This window comes from Manis pentadactyla, chromosome 1 (genome assembly GCF_030020395.1).
Source record: "Manis pentadactyla isolate mManPen7 chromosome 1, mManPen7.hap1, whole genome shotgun sequence".
NCBI classification, from domain to species: domain Eukaryota; kingdom Metazoa; phylum Chordata; class Mammalia; order Pholidota; family Manidae; genus Manis; species Manis pentadactyla.
Window position 1 is genome coordinate 115176146 of NC_080019.1, and position 21250 is coordinate 115197395.

At 42.9% G+C, this 21250-nt stretch overlaps 1 protein-coding gene across 4 annotated transcripts in view; it reads left to right on the plus strand.

Moving 5' to 3' along the window:
- VPS8 (VPS8 subunit of CORVET complex) overlaps positions 1 to 21005 on the plus strand; it is a 331520-nt gene extending 310515 nt beyond the window's left edge. For all 4 annotated transcript variants that reach the window (XM_057500758.1, XM_036875334.2, XM_057500761.1 and 1 more), the window contains 2 exons: positions 17488 to 17568; positions 20391 to 21005. In XM_057500758.1, coding sequence (XP_057356741.1) covers positions 17488 to 17568; positions 20391 to 20540 — 231 coding nt within the window. In that variant the 3' untranslated portion in view covers positions 20541 to 21005. The remainder of the gene's footprint in view (positions 1 to 17487; positions 17569 to 20390) is intronic.
- Positions 21006 to 21250: the final 245 nt, after the last annotated feature.

Below are 21250 nucleotides of genomic sequence, written 5' to 3' on the forward strand. Positions count from 1 at the left end.
GAGGTAATGCACCGGGGGGGGGGGTTGTTTGGCTGTTTACCTCCGTGAGGGGTCTCAGAGCTATTGCCCAGGGGGTTAGTGCACCCGGTTTTCCCTGTAATTTCCTGCCACTGGGCTGTGACCTATGCTGTTTCCATCCAGCTGTTAAATCCTTGTCCCTTTAAGACTTTCAAAAAGCCTCCGGTTTTCTTTGTTACAGGCGCATCAGCTTCGGCACCCGCTCAGAGGTCTTACTGCCCTATTTCATTAGTTACCAGCACTCTATATGCATGCACTGTTCCTGCGCTGTGGTGCAGGTGGCTGGGGCTGGGTGTTTAGCAGTCCTGGGCTCCGTCTCCCTCCCGCTCTGCCTATTCTTCTCCCTCCGGGAGCTGGGGGGAGGTGTGCTCGGGTCCCGCCGGGCCGGGGCTTGTATCTTACCCCTTTCACCAGGCGCTGGGTTCTCGCTGGTGTAGTTGTATTCTGTCTGTTGTCCTGTGTCTTCTGGTCTCTCTTTTAGGATTAGTTGTATTTGTTGTATTTTCAAAAATATATATGTTTTTGGGAGGAGATTCCCACTGTCCTCCTCATGCCGCCATGTTGGCTCCACCCCCAGTTACCTTTTAGCACAACCTCCACTGTTCTTAAGAATGTATTTAGGTTTTAACTTCTCTGCACTCATTTGCAAATGAGTTGCACATGAAGTTACTTCCTTTGGGAAGAAATTAAGTGCTGTTTTTCCTCCTTTTTCTGCCCCAAGGAGTAATCTCTGAATGAGGGCTCTGTTGCTGGGTGTAGGAACAATGGCCAGCTTCTTTTAGAATGACACTCCCAGTCTAGGACTTGCATGCTTGTTGGGAGGGGGAGATGCCTGAGGTCCTCTTGGCTTGCCTTTCCTGTTGTAGAACTACTGCCTCACAAGTCAAGGCAGGAGTGATCCAGGGACCCGGCCTCCATTCTGTGTGTGGAGACTTGGTGGAAGAAAGGAGCCCTTCTTCTTGATTCTACTGCCTAGGATTTAGCCTCAGCAACATGGATCTAAAGGCAGGATGAAAAATGCTCATGTCCTGCTCCTAAAGGGAAGAAAGCTTTCCAGCTAGGATCTTGGAAGAGAGGGAGTCTAGTATTCTTGGCTGAAGCAGTCTACAGTGAAGTCTCTACCTTACTAAGCTGGGAGGGTGGGAAAGGGAACAGCCTTAGTTAAGATACCACAGACTTGTCTTTCTTACTGATTTTGCATAGTTTTCTTTTTAGTATTGATTTTTTCATTTGCTCTTTTCCCTTAGGACTATTTTCAAGGTCTATAAATGGTTGGGTTTTATGTTTGCTTTTTTTTTTTTGTCAATTTTACTAGGAAATGTGTCAAAAGATCATCTCATGCTATCATGCTGGAAATTGATCTCTCGCCTCATCCATTTCTAACAAGCGATATCCTGCCTCTGCCTGAAAACTACCTCCTGAGATAGGAAGTTCCATCTTTGAAAGCTCTAAGACAATTCTTCCTTGTTTTGGATAACACATCTCTACCCATTGATCCTCATCTTTCCTCTGGAAGCCATCAAAAAGATGTCTAATCCCTCTTTCATATAGCAGCCTTTCCCATCCTTAACATAGTTGAAGTCATACACCCCAATCCCTGGTCTTCTCGTGTCCAGCAGAACGTCCACAGTTCCTTTCTTCATTTGCCTCCATGCTATCATACCACATGTGTTGAACAACCATGATGGTATTTCAGGGGAGGTCAATTTAGAGTAGAATGAAATCATCACCTTCCCTATTCTAGGTCCTATTTATGTAAATAGAACCAAAAGCACATTAACTTTTTTTAGCAGCCATTTTGCTTGATTGATTCAATGAACACACTGACAGCAAACTGCTGACACTGTTTATACATGCTACTGACCCCATTCTATGTAAATATTACTGGTTTCTTGAGCTAGGTACAGGGCTTTTCTTATATCATTTCTGAAAGGGAGGGGATGCAATCTCAATACTCCAAGCAGGTTTATTGCTGAACCTGAGAGGGACTGCTCTGTCCTGGCCAGCAGGACAAAGAAAAGAGGGCCTCTAAAGGGTCAAGAGGCTTTTTATGGCCAGGGTTTTTGGCGGGCTCTTTGAGGGGAGGGGTCAGGGGAAAAGTGGGCTTGTGGCTTGCTGATGTGTCCTCTGGAGAATGCACAATTGTAGTCTAGGTAAGATGGCACCTAGGTCTCTCTGAGATGGTGGGTGGGCTTATTCAAAAGATAATACTCAGGTCTGGATTCTATCAATTTCAGTTTATAACTTTTGGGAATCACATTTTTTCATCCCATACATTGGCCTCTTTTATCTTTATCCAAGTCATTGATAAAATGTTTGTGTAAACAAAGCCAAGAATAGAGCCCTGCAGCTGATCATCAGACACCTAGGAGGCATTATTTATTAGTCACCTATGCAATGAGAGTTAATGGGTATGATTTTTCTGCTTCTGATATGATACCCCATGATGAGCAGTTGACAATATTGTTTCCATTGTGTCCAATCATATAAGTCTCTCATAAGAGGGCTGTGAAACCATGTCAGAGCCAGTGGTTATTCTTAGTCCATCTCTTTGTACCCCGTCAGTATACAGAAATGAACTCCTTTATTAAAATAAGTAATGCCATCTTGTCCACTATCTCCTTGGAATTTTGGACCCTACTGAAGTTTAGAGTGTTGATCAAGTTAACAAATGGGCCTTTTCCCTCCAATAGCATTTCCTAGGATGAAGCTTTTAGGTACTTCCCACAATACATGGCAGAGATCTTTTTTCTTCAGTATGTGTGACAGAGCAACTGACACTTATTATTTTGCAATAAAACAACCCAGTAGACCATTTGTAATTACACTGTGCTGAATTTTCACCTATTTGTAAAAGTCATAGATTCCAAACAGCAGAGTTTTGCAGATTTTGAGCTGCTCTAGTATCTGTGATGTTCTTGAGTAGCTAGCTGATATAGTGTTACTGCAGAGTATAGCCTTCTGTCTGAACCACTGGCCCAAATCAATTAATGTGCTGTTCCTCAAAGTTCACACTCCTTTAATATATCAGAACATAGGATTGAGTATGTTTAAGAAACTGTAGAAAATCTTGTTTGATTAAAGCAGAAAGAAAGGCAGAGAAGATGAGGGTGAAATGTGGGCTGATGCTTCATATAGTCTGTTCTATCTGACAGAAGTCACTGCCTTGGGACTTTTGTGTCTTGTTGTTTACCTCACATATCCTAGGGATATTCTAGATATGATTTATATTGGTTCTTCTATTATGAAAGGAGTAAGCTATACCTTCCTCTCTTGTAGTGAAATACCTACTAATTGTCGATATTCCAGATTGAGTGTATCCTTAAAGAAAAGACCCTGCTCTACATGGTTAAGTCACTTAACTTTTTCACTTACTAAGTCAGTTAAAACTACCTTTTAATGGTACTGAATGGGGCAGTTGATACCTGTGTCAGACAACTTCACAGCAATGTATAAGAAAATATGAAATTAAAGAGAAATTTCTTTGCAAACTTTGGAAGGAAGAAATTATCTAATTCCAATGACTTCTGTCTTCACCTCACTTGTAGCTCCGAGAAGCCTTCTTCAACAATGCCAACCGTCTCCTTCTCTACACTTCCCACTTGCTTCAGCAGTGTCATCATTCCCCAGTCACTGTGTGTACCTGTTGTTTCAAAAATCTCGTCACTGACCCTTGCCTCTGTTTTCTGGAGCTCCAGTCTATCTTCCCCTTCTTCTGGTGCTTAGAAAACCAGTGGCTGCCTGTTGCCAACAAAGTCAAGTATGAATAAGTTTATAGATTAACAGTCTAGGCTTTTAATGCATCACCAACCCACATTTAATCCTCATCTTTTCTTCTTTTCCTTCTTTAACCAAGGGAAATTTCTCATTGCTTCCTAAACATAACCAGACCATGTCCATATATTTCTTTTTCCTCCTTTCCATAATCTGGTATGTCCTTCCTTCCCTCCCTTATAAGTGATGCCTTGTTTTTAGGCTCCAGTTCAAATTCTGCTTCATTCATTCAAAAAATTAATTTACTGGGCACCTACTCTGCACCAGGCATGGATCTTAGTGCAAGGGATCCTGCAGGGAACATAAACCAAGGCTCTGCCTTCACAGAGCTCACATTCTGGTGGCAGGGGATCAACATAAAGCAAATAAAAATATGGTGTCTCATATTTTGATAAGGCTATGGGGAAAAAAAACCACGATGAGGGAAATTGCTTTTTTATACAGAGTGGTCATAGAAGGTTGATAGGTGACATCTTCTACCTGAAAAAAGTGAAGCTACAGTCCAAGTGAACATGAGGGGAAAGAACATTCCAGACAGAAGGAACAGCAAATGCAGAGGTCCTGAAGCAGAATGCCTGATGTGTCCCAAAAGCAATAGAAGGCCACAGTTTGGTAAGTGTAGCAGTGAACACTTTTTGAAGTTCTCTTCCTCCTTGTTTTCTAGTTCACTGAGAAAATAGAAGTGTGTGGAATCAATTGAAACTATGGAGGCATAAGAAATGTTGGAAGTTTGAGGAGAAAGGTGAAGGCATGAAACATGTAGCATAATGGCAGAGTGAATAGACTAGGGAAATATTGGGGGACCCATTTACAGTTCATAATCATGAATTTAAATGCCTTTGAACTGATCACCTCTTCCTCTGAATTGTCGTAGCAGTTACTGCCCATACTTCATTTGGCATGTGCCATCCACTACCTTCTACTATTGTGTTGGTGTCTGGCCTAACTTTCTAACTTATTGCTGTTGTTGTTTTTAAATGTATTATACCCCCACCTGGTATGCCTGCTTTGAGGCAACTTTCCATATGCACAAAACAGAAGAATAAATGAGGGTGTCATGGATGCTGTGTTGCCCTCTTCTCCCATCTTTCAGAAGAATGACTAGCACTCATTCCCTCAGGTGCTGGGAGTTATAGCAACTGATAGCATTCAATTCATCCTTCTCCAGGAATTGTCCTCAGGTGAAGAGACCTATCTTACCAACAGTGACAGCCTCTTCCTGAGAGCAGCCTGCATCTAATGACAAGTTTTTGAAAGGTTATAAAGGCCAGACACCTTGTCTTAATGCACGACATCTTAGTTCCAGAGCTCCCCTTTGAATCAACTGGGGCCATTGTTGTGATTGCTTCATAATTTAACCTCCCTTTGCCCCCTGCTTCCTTTACTTCCCTGTAGGTAAGCATCCACTAATAACTTCTGGCACACAGATCTCCATCTCAAGAGTTTTAATTCCAGGGAAGCTAACTGGTAACACCTTATATATAATATGTCTTTATCCCCTCTCGCTGCTTTCAAGTTTTTCTCTTTATCTTTGGTTTTCAGCAATAAGCCTAGGTATGACTGTGACTTTCTTTGTGTTTATATTTCTTGGGCTTCATTAAGTTTCTTGGAACTGTATGATTTCATTAAATTTGGGAAACTTTCGGCTATTATTTCTTTAAATATATTTTCTGCCCCAATCTCTCTCCCTGTGGGCCTCTAATTATATGTATATTAGACAATTTAATGTTGTTCCACAAGTCATTGAGGCCTTCTTCTTTTCTTTTTACCTCTCTGCTTCAATTTGAGTAGTTTCTATTGTACTGTCTTCAAATTCACTGATCTTTTCTTCCGCCGTATCACATCTGCTGTCAAGATCTGGTGAATTTTTCATATCATATACTATATTTCTCAGTTCAACAATTTCCATTTAGCTATTTTTGTCTTCCTACTACATAGGGTTTAATTTGCTTTTCTTTTTCTAGCTTTTAAAGTGAAAACTTAGATTACTAATGTTAAGCCTTTCTTCTTACCTAATATAAAAATTTTAAGCTATAAATTTCTGTCTAAGTACCACTTTAGCTGCATCCCACAAATTTTGATGGTAATTTTCATTATCATTCACCTCAAAATATTTTCTAATTTACCTTGTTATTCTTTCTTTTATTGACTATTTAGAAGTATATTATTTATTTCCAAATATTTGAGACTTCTGTAGATATCTTGTTGCAAATTTCTAATTTAATTCCGTTGTGCTCAGAGAGCATGCCATAAGATATAAGTCTTTGGAAAGTCATTGAAACTTTTTTATGAATAAGCATGTGGTCTATCTAAGTGAACATTATTTATGCACTTCTACAAACATGTAATCCACAGTTGGTAGGTGTAATTCCTATAAATGTCAATTAGAAGGCAGTTGTTAGTGTTCTACAGATCTTCTGTATGTTTACTGATGTTTTTGTGTAGTTGTCTGATTAACTACTGAGTGTTAAAGATCGCCAGCTATGATCATTGATTGTCTCTTTTAGTTCTGTCATTCCTGAGGTATTTTGAAACTCTACTATAAGGTACATATGTGTTTATTATTGTTATATACTTCTGGTTTATTAATCCTTATATCATTAGTAAATGTGTCTCTTAATCCCTAGTAATGGTCCTTGTATCAGAATCTGTTAATCTATTCATATAGCCATTCAAGCTTTCTTATGATTATTGTCTTCATTATATCTTTTTTCCATCCTTTAGCTGTCAATTTATTTTTGTCGTTCTATTTAAAGTGCATCTCTTGAAAACAGAGTGTAATGGAGTCTTGCTCTTTTAATCCAGTCTGACAGTCTTCGCCTTTCAACTTGAAGAGTTTAGTCTATTTAAATTTAATGTAAAGATTATATTTGTCTGCTATTTTAATTTTGGGTTTTTGTTTCTGTTTTTACACCTGTATTTTGCTTCTCTATTCCTCCGTCCCTGTCTTCTTTGGGATTATTGGAATATTTTTTAACATTTATTTTTATTCTTCCATTGCATTTTTAGCTATATCTCTGCTTAATTTTTTTAGTAGTAGCTGTAGGGATTACAGAATATATCTTTACTTATCACAATGTGATTAGAATATTTTAATACTTAACATAAAATACAGGAACCTTGAAATGCTGTAGCTCGATTTACTAATTTCAAATCATTTAGTTCTTTTCATAGTTCCCATTTCTCTATTGGGTATGCCCTCAAATAGTTTTATTAGGTCTATCCTTTCCTTTAAAGCCTTAAATATAGTTTTAAAATAAATGTTTTAAATTCCTTGTCTGCTAATCCAGTATCTCTGTCATCTGTGAGTCTCTTTCTGTCAGTTGCTTCCTGGTTATAAGTCACATTTTCCGACTCCACATATCTAGAAACTTGATTGTATGCTGGGCATTGTGGATGCATCTGGATTTTCTTGTCTTCCTTTAGAGACGTTTGAGTTTTGTTCTGAGCGGGCTATTAATTTACTGTTAAATCAGCTACACATTTTTGAAGCTTACTTTTCAACTTTTTCAGGCTTTGAATCCCTGCGCCTACATACACAGCTTGGTGACCTCATTGAATACCCAGGGTGTTTGCCAGGTCCCTCCACTCTAGCTGGTTAGCATTCCCATGTCTTCCGGCACTCTGCAACCTCCAAAATCTCCACTTATCTCACAGCTCCCCAGCAGCTTTTCTCTGCCAGGCCTCTGTAGTCTTGCTTGCATATATGCAGCTGAGTATTTGGCTAAAAACTTCAGGGGACCCTTAGGTTTAGATTTAGATTCCTAGAGCTCCTTCTCAACTCAGCTTCCTCCTCTTCAAATTCTACCCACTGCCTAGCCCCAAATTCCTATCTCCAATTCTTCAGCTCAGCAAAGCTGCCATGCTCTGCTTGGGGCTTTCCTCCCTGTGCCACAATCCAAAAAGTGCCTCCAGGTTAGAACTCCAGGGAAATCATGGCACTCACTTTGTGTGTTTCTCTTCTGTGAAGGATTGCCATCCTGCCTTGCCACTTGTCCAGTTTGGAAGTAACTGTTATATATATTTTGGCTGACTTTATATTATGATAGGAGAACTGATCTAATCTGATACCATTGCTTAATAATGGCAAAATTTGGAAGTCTCTAGTTTGCCTTGCCCCCCCACAACCTTTTTTTAGATATAATAAACAAGAGCTTAATATATTAATCTCACTGTTTCCATCTTCTCACTTCACTTCCTGCCCTCCACCTCCCAGCAACCCAGTTCTACAAAGAGAAATGGTCCAAAAACTTCTCTTTTATAAGGCAAATTGGTGTCTAAAAGAGGTAGAGTACAGCCCCGGCGACTGCACTCTGTGTCCTTTGGTGTGTAATTGCATTGGTGCCTTGTATTGGGTTTTGTTAGTTTCAGGGTTAAACTTGCTGTTCCAGTTGATTTATATTCCTCTTGTTATCAGGTAATCATTTTAGTTCTAACTAGTCATCAAGGTGGGCAGGAATATGGGAACTGAAAATGTTCCAGCACTCATGGCTCTGACAGAAAGTTATCAAGTACCCTGCCCTCAGAGGAGCACTTTGTCTTAATTGCTACCCCACAGTAGAATCCATAAACATAACTATTTGGCTTTCTTAAGTAGACAACAATCAGTTAAATAATCAAAGGGTAACAAGCCTTAATTGCATATATGAAATGAATGTTTTCCCTGTTTTCATTTTTTTTAAGTAAGGCCAATGATAAGACAAAGAGGGATTTCTGACAATAAAAACAGAAAATTGTCACTTCACTAAGAAGCTTTCTCTGCAACTCTACTTCCCACAAAAATAAATTTTTCTAGATTTCTTTAGATCTTCCTTTCCTGACAAAAAGAAAAAGCAAGAATGGAATGACCATAACATACCATGTAGCAAAAGTCCAAGTTTGTGTCAGACAGTGCCCTCTGGAAGGAAAAAGGTTGGGGGGTCCCAGCCCAGTTGTCATCCATTTCATTTCCCTGTACTGTCAGTTTTCATTTCTGTTTATAATGGTCATAATCTATGTCCTAACATCTCCAGATAGTGCTGACTATAGAGAATGCATCCATTACACTGAGGGTGGCAACATCCAGCAATTATTTTTTAATCTGAGAATTTGAGCTTCCTATACCCATGAGGCAGTTACACTAAAATGACCAGTCCTTTGTAACAATGATAGTAATCCCTGTCAAAATAATAGACAGGTTTGAATGGTTATGACCAAAGAACTACATTAGTTATTTAACTACACTCTGCAGTTGCCTATTCAGTTTTTGAAAAATCCATTTTTTTTAGATATAGTGAGATCATTTGCTAACACGATTTTTCCCTGGTTGTTTCATAACCCTTGCAGAGTTGGATAGGCAAGGAGTAGCCAAGCATGAACAGGTACAGTGTACAGGTATCAGAGACCTTAAGCCAATTTGGGGATATTTCTTTTTGTAAGGGAACAAAATGGGTAGACAAAACCAAAAATACTGTGTTCCTTTGTATAACACAGCATTATGTGACACTAACCCTGTGGATGGCCCCACCAAGGATACGTGGAGGGTGTTCAGACAGATGCACTAGGAGCCCCCCGGCATACTGGCAGCTCAGACTGTCCGAGGGAGTCCGGAGTACCGCGCACATTCATAGTGTGTTGTGTTTGTCACAAACATGGTATAGTGGACTTTAGGATTAGTCCCATTATCAGAAGCTGACTTGTCTAGTGCAAATGATATTTTCACATGTCTAAACCTCAGTTTCCTCCCACATAAATGAAAGACAATGAAGTCTACATCATTGGGCTAATGTACTCATTGAACCCAAAAGTAGCTAGAATAAGGCCAGAGCCTAAAGAAACTCAGGAAACATGTGTTTTCTCCATTTCCCTCTCCTCCCCTCCTCTTCTCTCCCCTCTTCTCCACTCCTCTCACAAGAGCTTTGTGAGGTAGGCTATGCAGCTACTTCTGTTTTATAGATGAGAAAACTGACACCAAGAATATCAACACAACTAATTAATGTAACTAATTAGTGTCAGAGCCAAGTCCAGAGCTTTTTCATGAGCACCTAGTGTGTACAAAACTATCTTCTCATTGTGTGTGAGGTTCCTCACTGCAGAACCTGGCTTGGTTCTTTTCTTAACGTAGTTGGCTGTCACTGGCTTTGTTCAGCCCAGCCTTCCAAAACGCATTTCTAGGCATGACACTAATAGCGGTACTCATTGTCATCAGCTGCTTTCTCTCCTGGGCCTTTTGTTGAGATTTAATAGACCTGATGAGATAATTTCTTTACTTAGAAAGCAGAATCATGAAGGGTTCCCAGAAAGAGGTCAAAGGCCATTAGGATGTCAAGAGGATGGCTTAGGCATACTGCCCCCCAGCTGGTCGAGGTCTGCTCCACAGACAACCCTTGGGCCTCTTGAAAATGACTTTCTGTCAGGCTTCTTCCAGACTGATAGCACAAGCATGGCACATGAGAGAAGCCTCTGGAACGGGACTGCCCGCATTCACAGATGGGCTTTACCACCAGCCAGAGTGGCCTTGGACGCAGCACTGAACCCCAGGATGTTTCTTCGACTGTAACCTAAGAGTAACAGAAGTACTGCCCTCATAGGGTTCTCGGGATGATGAAATGACGTGATTCGTGTGCAGCGCTTGGGCAGTTCCTCCAGCAGTAGCTCTGTGACTCAGCTGCCGTGGTGGTAGCTGTTATTCCTTTCATATCTAGAAGACATAAGCCAGTATTTTCTCCCTATTGCTGTGAAAATTCACTGTGTTGTTTCTTTTTAATTGTGGTATTGAAGGTTTTTATGGATGTTTTTAATGGATTTTTTAATGGATATTTTCTATGTCTTTTATGGATATTTTTCTGGTCAGCCTTTCACAGTCTCCGTCTCCAGCCTCCAGCACTCTCTTCCCTTAGAAGTGCTCATTCTGAGCTGTGATCACTACGCTAAGGGAAATCTCTGGAAGATACACTGCCAGGTGTTGCCCTCCTCTCTCCAGTCAGCTTAGCAATGTGCCTGTTAGTTCATAATTTCATGAGCTAATTCATTGTTAGCTGTGACCTGTTGGGAGTTTGGAGACATTAGGAAATGAGGGTATGTAAGAGGTCAGGTGCTGCCTGAGAGCAAACCGTGTTGTGGGTGGGAATTTTAGGAAAGGTGTTTTCTGTTTGTAGGGGAGGAAGTGTGGCTTCACTCTTATATCTGAAGCCAATGTTCCATATTAGGTAAAAGTGTTAAATGTTAAGGTCCTCTAGTTTGAAGCAGCTTAGGTGGTAGCAAAGTCAAAACCGAGGCCTATACCAGATACAGAAAAATACTGGAAAGTGTGGCCAACAGCAGGCAGGGAGAAAGGTGGGAAAGAGTTCTCATTCCACTCATCCAACTCCAGCTTTACCCCATGCCCACCAGCATACTACAGAAATGCCTTGAAAGGGTCCTGGGATGCAGAAGAGACAAATGATCATGTTGCAGAATTGTATCAAGTGTCCCGTGTCTCTCATAAACTGGGTTTGACCTTCTCATGTGCTACCGTAGGGAAAACAATTAGGAAAGGAAATGGGGTTTTGATTTGGGGACCTTATTTATTATGGAGAATAAGAAATGAACAAGCCAAGCTCAGTCTTCTGTGACTGTCACTGTCTTTGTATATCATCCCTGTTCCTAGGAACGCAGCCTCAGGGTGGCTCATGGTGGTTTTCCTATAGCCAGGCTTGATGTGCTGGTTGAGAGGTCTGTGGATCCTGAAAGCCCGGTTTGTTTTCTTCCTTCCAGCAGATGTCATTACAACTCTCACTCCCACCACATCTGTGGGTCGCTGAGCTTTGAAATGTGCTGGCGTACTATGTTAGCCCAGTGTTCCTTCCCCTGGGGCTCCCTAGATCATCAGGACCTCATTTTCCACCGGATTTACTTTAATGCTGAGTATTACAAGGTCATTTCCAGAGCTGTTACTGTTTCTTCCTGTAATGTTCTGCTATAGTTTAATTTTCAGCTCTCATTACTGGACTTCATTACATGGGAAGAAAGAAATTTGCTATAGCAGATAGCATCAAATATCTTTTTCCTTCTAACTGGAAAATCACTCCTAATCAATTCTATACTGGTGAGTTAGATGGTCTGGAAATACTGGGAAGGGTGCTTTGTGTTTATAGATTTGCCACATTGGGATTGTGTTCGAATTTTGTTGCTGTCTCTTATTTTGTGCATGTCACTGATTTGGCAAATCAGTTCTCTGTGCAGCCTCTTAGAATCTGTTCTCTCCAGGGCTGTCGTAGGTCTTTGGAAAGTTCCTCTAGTGCCTCTAGCTGGTTGCCCTAGTTTGCCTCTGATTATACAGTAAAAGCCATGATTAGCTTCAGCAAACATTACTATCTTACTTGAAACTTCCATGTCCTAAATGCCTAGTATCTCATAGTAACCGTCCCTGGAAGGTGGAATGTGGCTCGAGGTAGCACTGTCCTTTGATATATCGAAACATAGGCCCAGAGGAGCAGCGTGACCTGCTCAGGTTATACAGGGATCTGTGACAGGCCTAGAGCTCAGCTCTCCTGAATCTCAGCCCATTTTTCTCTCTTCCACAGTGCTTCTCTCGGACTATGTATAAACATAGTCACAGTAACTGCCACTGTTTACTAAACATCAAATAAGCACCAGACCTATATGTTATCACTAATCTTCACAACAGTTCTGCAAAGTAGTGTTTACAGATAAAGAAACAGACTGCAAGAAGTTCAAGAACAGCCAGAGCCTCTCAGCTAGTTGTTGCAGAATCCAGACGGAGGCCAGCTCTTTCAGAAGCCCTGCCCTGTGCCCTTCCTACCGCATTGCAGAGGGCTAGTGAATATGTAAACATGGGAAATCTGCTTTCTTGCCCTTCCCATCCCTTCATCCATTTGATCAGCAGATAATTATTTCACAGCTGCTCTGAGCCAAGCACAGTGCTGGGCACCAGTGAACAAGAGACGGAGGCTCAGGGAGCTCTCATATGCATGCAGCGTTCCCTCTGTAAACCCTGTTCTCTCTCTTCTGCAATATCCTCCATCCCTTTAATTGCCAGGTTGGCCTATTTTGTTTGCACTAGGCTTTGATATCTCCTTCCCTTCTATTTCAGTGGCCATGTTAATAACCCTTAATGAGAATGTGAGTCCTGGGCATTTACTGCATGTTCCACGTGCATTACCTTTTTAATCTTCTAGCCACTTCAGGTGACACAGCCATTATCATAATCCCCATGTTACAAACTGCAGCAAAACAAAAAACCCACTTAGCTCAGAGAATCGGGAATTTGCCTCCGACTGTAGTGCCAGTGATTGCTGACTCCAGGGTTTGGGCTTAGGCAGACAGACTGTAGGATGCAGGCTCTTCACCCACAGGCTGCTGCAGTGTCATGGGTACCTGGGGAGCAGGCCCTGCCCCCTCAGCAGGCCTCTGTCACACTGAATGGAGGGCTGTGCACAAGGAGAGGCTTTTTGCCACAAATCCCGCATGCTTGGTAAATTTTCCTACCTTCCTAAAAGGATTGGTGCTTGTGTTTTCTGATATTTTAAAAATAATTTTTTTCCCAAAAGTCAATTAAGTAAAATGAAATAGATATTTTCACTGAGATACAGGACAAACATGCCAGAAATCACAAAGGATCTTTAAAAGTACAGCTTCTTGGAAATAAGAAGACAGATGCCAGTGACTACTCGCTGGGCCAGGGGAGCAGGCTGCTGCCTGATCTCAGACCTAAAGTGGACAGTTTGTAATAAAAGGGGGAGACAGATAAACAGATAATGACAGGACAGTGAGAGCAGCAATGTGGTTATGTAGGGTCTTGTGGAAGTGGGTCTGCTGAAAGGACTGGGGCACTCAGAGCAGGCACTCTGGAGAGGGTGTCAGAGCTGAGACTGCACCGGGGTGCAGGCCAGACCCAAAATGTAATTTCAGGGACATCTTAGTTGTTTATGTAGGTAATGTGAGAGCATGCTTCGAACACAGCCTGCCCTGGCAAATGGACAACATATGGTTATTATACTTCAGTAAACCAGTCAAGCTTTGCTCATCAACACTGGAGAAGGTGGAATCTTTTGTGGGATTTTAATATCTCAGAATCTGCGAGGCATTAAACTCTTGACACTTTGATCTTTGTACGACAGGCCTGATATGTAGGGGTTCTGGAAATTTCTTGTTGAACCACAAAACTGGATTCCAGTTCATGAGGCCTGGAGGTGATAGGACAGGAGCCTACATAGTAGGGCATAAATGTCTTCTGTGGACAAGCTGCCTTACCAGGGGCTCTGTTCCCCCCATCTCATCCTACCGTACACAGAACCATGGAGAATAATACAGAAATCTTCGCCTTAGTGACTATAGTCATTCCCTGTATGCTTCCTTTTTAAAAATACACTTGGCTTATTCCAGAAAGGATTTTAAGACAGGTGAGCATCTACTTGGTCCTAGGCATGTCTACAACCAGCTCTCATTTCATCAATGACTTGTCTTCAGACACTTTACCGCAAAAGCAGTGTGACCTGGCCAGGAAAGGGAATCACCGCCCTGCAGTGACCGAGCGTCCAGAGGGCCTCAGGGCAGCCCCAGCGGCTGCTCCGTAATTTGATGTCTGGCTGTCCAGGATGATGGCTTGTACTATAAGAAAGGACCATCCCCTCCAGTTACTTCACACCCATGGAACAACCACATTTTCCCATTTCTGAATGATGTTGTTGGGAGTGTCTCCAAGGAGTTTAAGGGCCTAGAGGAGGAGTAAGACAACAAGCCCCCTCTACACATGTATCTGGCATGTCCTGTTTTAAATTATGGGTCAACGTATGTGTGCATGTGCATGCGTGTGTGTGCATGCTTACCTACTTGTGACTCCAGGTTCTCTCCCAACAGAGGGGGTCCAGGGTTTATAAGGCAGAGGCCCTGGTTATGCCCTTTAATTGGTTGTGAATTTTTTTATTTATATTGGGCAAGTCTTACCTTCTCTAGCTTCCCTAACACAATCCTGTTCACTTATTTAGTAAAATAGGTATAGGATTTACAATTCAATAAGATTCCAAATGAATTATGTGGCAGGAGCATTCTTACCTATTGAATTTTCTTTTTTTTTTTTTTCTAACCCAAAGGGATTTTTTTTTTTTTTTGAGAGGGCATATCTTATATTTATTGATCAAATTGTTCTTAACAACAATAAAATTCTGTATAGGGGACTCAATGCAAAATCATTAATCAACCCAAGCCTAATTCTCAACAGTCTCCAATCTTCTAAAGTATAATGAACAAGTTCTTACATGGTGAACAAATTCTTACATAGTGAATAAGTTCTTACATGGTGAACAGTACAAGAAACTTTCGGTTTTGCTCATGCATTATGAACCATAAACAATCAGGTCAAATATGAATATTCGTTTGATTTTTATACTTGATATAAATGTGGATCCCACATTTCTCCCTTTATTATTATTTTTATTTTTTTTAATAAAATGCTGAAGTGGTAGGTAGATGTAAGATAAAGGTAGAAAACTTAGTTTAGTTTTGTAAGAGAGCAAATGTAGATGATCAGGTGTGTGCCTGTAGACTATGTGTTAATCCAAGCTAGACAAGGGCAACAAAACATCCACGGATGGAGAAAATTTCTCTCAAAACATGGGGGGAGAGGTTCCAAGCCTCACCTCTGTTGATCCCAATTTCTCACCTGATGGTGAATTTTCTTTTTTTTACCCAAGGGTTGCTCATATGCATCTCAACTCACTAAGTGTTGAAAACAACATTCCTAGTTGGGGTACCTTAGGAGACCCACTGCTCCTGGTTTATGCCAGTGGTACTAAAGGGATTCAGGAAACCGGTGGCCGGGCCATGTTGCTCCATTAGGTTTCTCAGCTATCTGAGAATCATCCCTTCTCCTCAGATGAATTTGCTGTGTATTTAGTATCCTTTATATTCATGCCAAGAGGATTCATAATTATATTTTTTGTCTTTTTGCTTTGTTTGAATCAGTATTTCTCAGACCTTCAGATCACCTTTAGCCTGGATCTCCCTTGTGTATTTTACTTAGTTTCTAACAGAAGTGATACTCCATCCACTTTCTCTCCAAAAAGTATGATCATTTTTTCTACCTTATTATACTGAGAAAAACAATTTTTAAGTGTCAAGGCAACTTTAAACATTCTCAGATTAGAGAATGCTCTCACCATTTGTCCAGCAGACCCAGAGACATGAGTCTAACAGAATGAAAAGCAGAGCCCCTGGGGGGGGCCACTTGTCTTCACTGGCTGGCTGCTGTTTCGGAGCATCCGCCCTCCTCAGGATTTCCAGTGAGTGGCTCTCACCCTCAGCCTCCCGCCCACCCCACCCCACCCTGCTGCTGAGAGCATCAGGAACTGAGTCAGCTGTGCCCTGGGCTGGTCCCCAGCACCTTGATGCCACCTTTGGGGCACCACCATGGGATTCCAGAACCCCGTGAGGTGTGAGCCTCCTCAGAGGCAGCTGCTTTCTGGGTCTCAGTGCAGAGCCTTTTCATCTAGTTAGGAGAGGAAGCTGGGCAGTGGCTCCATACAAGGCTGGCATGATTTGATTCCAGGGTGGTGCTTGTTTCCATTTTCTCTTAGCTCTTGGTAGGACAACCCCTAAGCATAGTGCACATTTTCAGTAAAAGCAGCAGAGTCCTTCCTGAAGACAAATTAAATTTATAAAACCTCATACAGGTTTTTTTTAAAGTTCAAACCCTTCTTGGGGAAAAGGACACAACAGTGCCTTTCTCAGAGTGGTGCCAATGTTGACACCCAGACCCTTCAGCGCTGAAGCCCTTCTCTTCAGGTACATTCATGTGTATTTAGTATCCTTTTTATTCATTGCCAGGAGGGTTTATAATACAGAGCAAAGAAAGACATGTTTTTACTAGAGTTAAACATTAAAACACTTTTGAAATCAACATTTAATTAAGGGTATCCCTAAACTGTAGTAACAAAAGCTAGCATATACTGAGCCCTTGGGGAGTGCCAGGCAAGTTAAAGACATTTTAAATATGTATATCATCTACTTTAACTGCCTAAGAGAAGCACTGTCCCCTCTCACAGGGGAGGCAGTTGAGGCTCCAAGGAGGTGCCCTGAGGTCACATAGCAGGTTAGCGTCAGAACTGGCTTTCCATTTTCTTCTGACTCATAGGCTGATAGCTGTGCTACCCAAGATCCCATTTTTTCCCTCCAGGTATGAGTTGTATCAGATCAGTACTGGCACATCCAGCACATAAAGAGGTAGAACAGAGACTGGAAAATAAGGTAGACTCCACGTCTTCCAACAAGCAGATTAACCGTGCAGACTCACAGGTGGCTGCCGGCTTTATCACGAGACAGGGAAGTGACATGATTTTTCACATAAAATGCATCACCTGCTACTGCTACAGAGAAGGGGCATCTTTGCTGGCCATATTCAGTGACAGATGTGGGAATGCATGGCTGGATGGAGCTGAACTGCTCTGCACAGTGAAGAAGCAGCGAGCCCAAGAAGCCCTAAGGGAGCTCATGGGAGTGGGGGGCCAATGAAGAGGCCAGCAGGGGGCCGGCACCGAGGCACTTCAGAGGGATGTCCCCATTTTTAATCACCCTTCAGTAAAATCTCTCTCACTAATCACTGGGAGTATGGATTTTCTCCAGAGGAATGAAGGAAGCACCACAGCTTGTTTCACCCGTGGCCAAGTACAGAGGCTGCCCAGGAGTGTTACTAATCTTACTGTTTTTTTTCTTTCTCAGGCAACCTCAGAGCCTGTTCTGGATCCACAGCAAATCCAAGCATTTGATCAGCTTTGCCGTCTGTACCGAGGAAGTTCCAGGGTAATGTGTGATTTTCCCTGTTTATAATTACTGTTTTAGAAATGCAGCCTCAAGTCCCCACTCAGTCTGTAAAGTGCCCTGGCCCCTGGGAACACTCAGAATTTGGCAAAGGATGCAGAGGAAATGGAAGTGTCCCTTACCTGCCATGGGCTGTGAGGACACAGAAGGGCATCTGTGTTTGTACTACCTCCAAAAGAGCAAGGATAAGCCTAATTGCTCATCTGGAGGCCTTTGTTTATATTGATGATTACTAAGTCTGCCCTAAACCCCAGACTCTGCTACACATCTGCATTGGTTGAATTTGCTTTGGCCACGAAAGACAAATCCTAAGTCATATCAGCCTGACCATGATAGAAGTACAAATACAGGCAGCCCAGGGTACCTTCCATGAACCTCTCTCCAGAATCTTCTATGTCATCTTTAACATACGGCTTAAACTAACATGCTTCAACATGGTTGCTCCAGCTCCAGCCATCACATCTGCATTCCAGCTAGCAAGATGGAGGAAAAGGAGGAAGAGCATAAGCCCTCTATTTAAGGACATTTCATAGGGGTTCTTCCACTTCTTCTTACCTCCAATGTCCAGAATTTAGATATACAACCACACCTAACTGCAGTGGAGACTGGGAAAATTGGTTTTTACTCCAAAGCTATGGGCTGAAACTATTGGTGTTCTTTTACTATAGAAAAATACAGATTTTGGAGGGCAGTGAGCAGGCATGCCCCAACATCAGTCTGGGTGGCCTCCAGGCACTTTGGAAGTATACCCATTAACTTCTCAACCTGCTCTTCTGTGCCTAGTGCCTGTCTGTGGGTGGCACCATCTCTCACCCAGAGCAGAAACCTGGCAGCACCCTGGGCTCACCCTTCCACTCTGTCCACTCACTAGGGAGAGCCTGTGGGCATTTTCTCTACCTCTCCTCCCCTTGCCCTCCGAACTCTCTCTCACAGAGGCCACTGCAGGTCTTCCTTCCCTCCTCCGTGCTGCTGCTGGGTACTGTTTCCAAAACCAAATGTCATGTTATCCACTTGCTAAGAACACCTTCCTGGATCTCTATCCCTTGAAGGTCGAGTCCAAACTCTCCCACCTCCTCCACTCCCCAAGTCACACCTAAGTCCCAGGCAGGCCGCATTTGTTTCATCTTCAGTCTGCACAAACTGCTTCCATGCTGTGCTTCTATGCCTTTACTCCCTTCTCCCACGCTGTTCTGAGGCAAATACCTGCTAGCTTCCTTGGCAGCTCAGAGGAAAAATGGTGTTCGCTCCTTAAGAGGTGGTTTAGGCGGAGGTTTTTATCCCAGGAGATATCTCCAGGGACCTCTTGCATGTGGCTGCAGCTTTATTGCACTGCACAGTTTTCATCCCTTCCCAACTTCAGCCAAGTTCTGCCCCAGGAGTTGGGTTTCTGGACTTGTAAGGAAGTTTTGCTACAAGTTGTTGAGGTATTATTCATGATGCATCAATTTTCAGATCACTAACTTACAGAAGTAGAACACAAGAATGCCTCTTTTCTTTAAAACAGGAAATACTTTTTGTCGTTGGTCTTTCTACCTCCCAGTGTCTGAACGTGAAAGAACTTTGAGTTTATGTAGCATCTGCTACCTCTTCTGTTCATAGCACTATATGTAATCGTTCTTGTGGAGGATAAGCTGATGGGCAGCTGAGAGGCATACAGAAGACAGGAAATGGTACAGGGTGGGGCCCAGGCAGAACAAGGGATGTGTCTCTCTAGCCTGCTTACATGGCAGTGGAAGTCCCTGGCAGGACTGCTTGAGCAAGGGAACTGCTGTTTGTCCTGGGCCAGCTAAGTAACTTGCAATTGGAGCTTCTGAGCCAGTGTTATGTCTGTAGTCAAATTCACAATTTATGTTGCTGAGCAGGGAGCTGGATTATTTTAGATAAACTGGCACTTTGAACATAGGGCCCTTCAGGCATCTTCCCATTTATCAGAACTACTGGTAATGAGTTTTCAATAGAAGTTATAAATGGACACAGGTAAGCCTTGTGCCATTATTGCCTGGACAAATGTAGAACCCCTTGCCAGAGGCAGGAGAACAGCTACATGACAAGAGCTCCTGGCAGGGAAGGTAGGTAGAGGACAGGTGACAAACAGGTTGTCTCCAGCAGAGGCAGAAGTGTAGGCAGCTCAGCTGAGTGGAAATGGCCATATGGACCTGTTTGAATCCCACTCTCCACTGGGTGATTTAAGGCAACTTACTTAGTTTCTCAAGGCTCTGGGTTTTTTACCCAGAGGGTTGTTGTGGAGGATTAGAAATATACCCACGTAGAAGACCTAGCCTAGTGCCTGGCACCTAGAAGACACTCACTACAGTTACCTGGGGCTCTTAGAAGGACCCACAGACTTCTGGCCTGGAGCCTACAACAGACAGGATTGCCTCGCTATGTCTGATGACTCGTTCCTCACAGCTGCCCTCTCTAGCTGAAGGACCCTGGGTGTGGAATTCTTCTCTTCTCTGACCTTCAAGGGCATCTTAAGAGCTGGGCTGCCATTCACCTGCCATTCTCTGTCCTTGGCAGGTCCTCCAGAACTGAGCCACTAACAGAGTGAGAGTGTTCCTGGTGCCATCGGTGGAAACAGGAAGCAAGGAGGACTCTTAGAGGAGAGGGTGGAGTCTGTGAGTTTCCCTTGGAGCCCTGGAGTTGGAAGTATAGCTGGGCATCCATTTGGAGCTATCCAGGTTGCAGGAGGTCAGAGCAGTGTTCCTAACTCAGGATCATTAGCCCTAGGAGAGCTTACCAAGAGGGAGAGTGTGGAATGAGACGAGCCGAGTCCCAGCTGATGTCTAACCCCTCCTTTGCAGCTGGCTCTCCTCACGGAACTCTCCCAGAACCGCAGCAGCGAGAGCTACCGGCCATTCCGTGGCTCCCAGAGTGGCCCTGCTTTCAACAGCATCTTCCAGAATGAGAACTTCCAGCTGCAGCTCGTTCCACCCCCTGTAACTGAGGACTGAATCGGCTCTGGGGCCTGACTCCAGAGACCAGAGACTAAGCCAAGGCAACTGGGGGGAGGGAGGAGCCCTCACTGAGCAAAGGCTTTGGCTTCTGTGCCTCATGGCCTCCATACCACTGATCTCAAGGGAGACTCCCTCTCTTCTTTGGTGTTGCCACAGCACCAGTTCAACGACTGGTTGATTTTGTTTTGCTTATTAAAGGAATGCCACATGCCTCTGTCCGGCTTTTTAAGAAAATGCACTTTGCCTGTTGGATAACATGGAGAGAGACTTTAACTTCTGAGGCTGCTCTTGGAAACTGGTCAGCCAGCCTGTGGTATAACTGAAACCTGCCCTGGACAGAGCAAAGACCTGCAGGGGCTGGGACATCCCCCTTCTGATAGGTTTGCATTAGAACCATTTGAGTGTTTAAAACTGCCCTTTTCTAACAAATAAATGCTTCTGTGTCAAGTCATACATACATTTAGAACCCTGGTTGCCACAATTCAGTTTTATTGGCTCAAAATCAAGGACCCTGATGTGGCAAACTTACCTTTATTCAAATAAGCAGCTCCATCCAGAGCAGCCTGACCATTCAAGTGCTTCCATGACAGGGTCTAGATTTCCAGACCTGTATTTTCACATTTCTTGGTCCTGGGACTTTGTACATCATTGAACCAGCAAGCACAGGAGATCACCACCTGCAGAGACTAGGTTTCCACCTCCCAGGC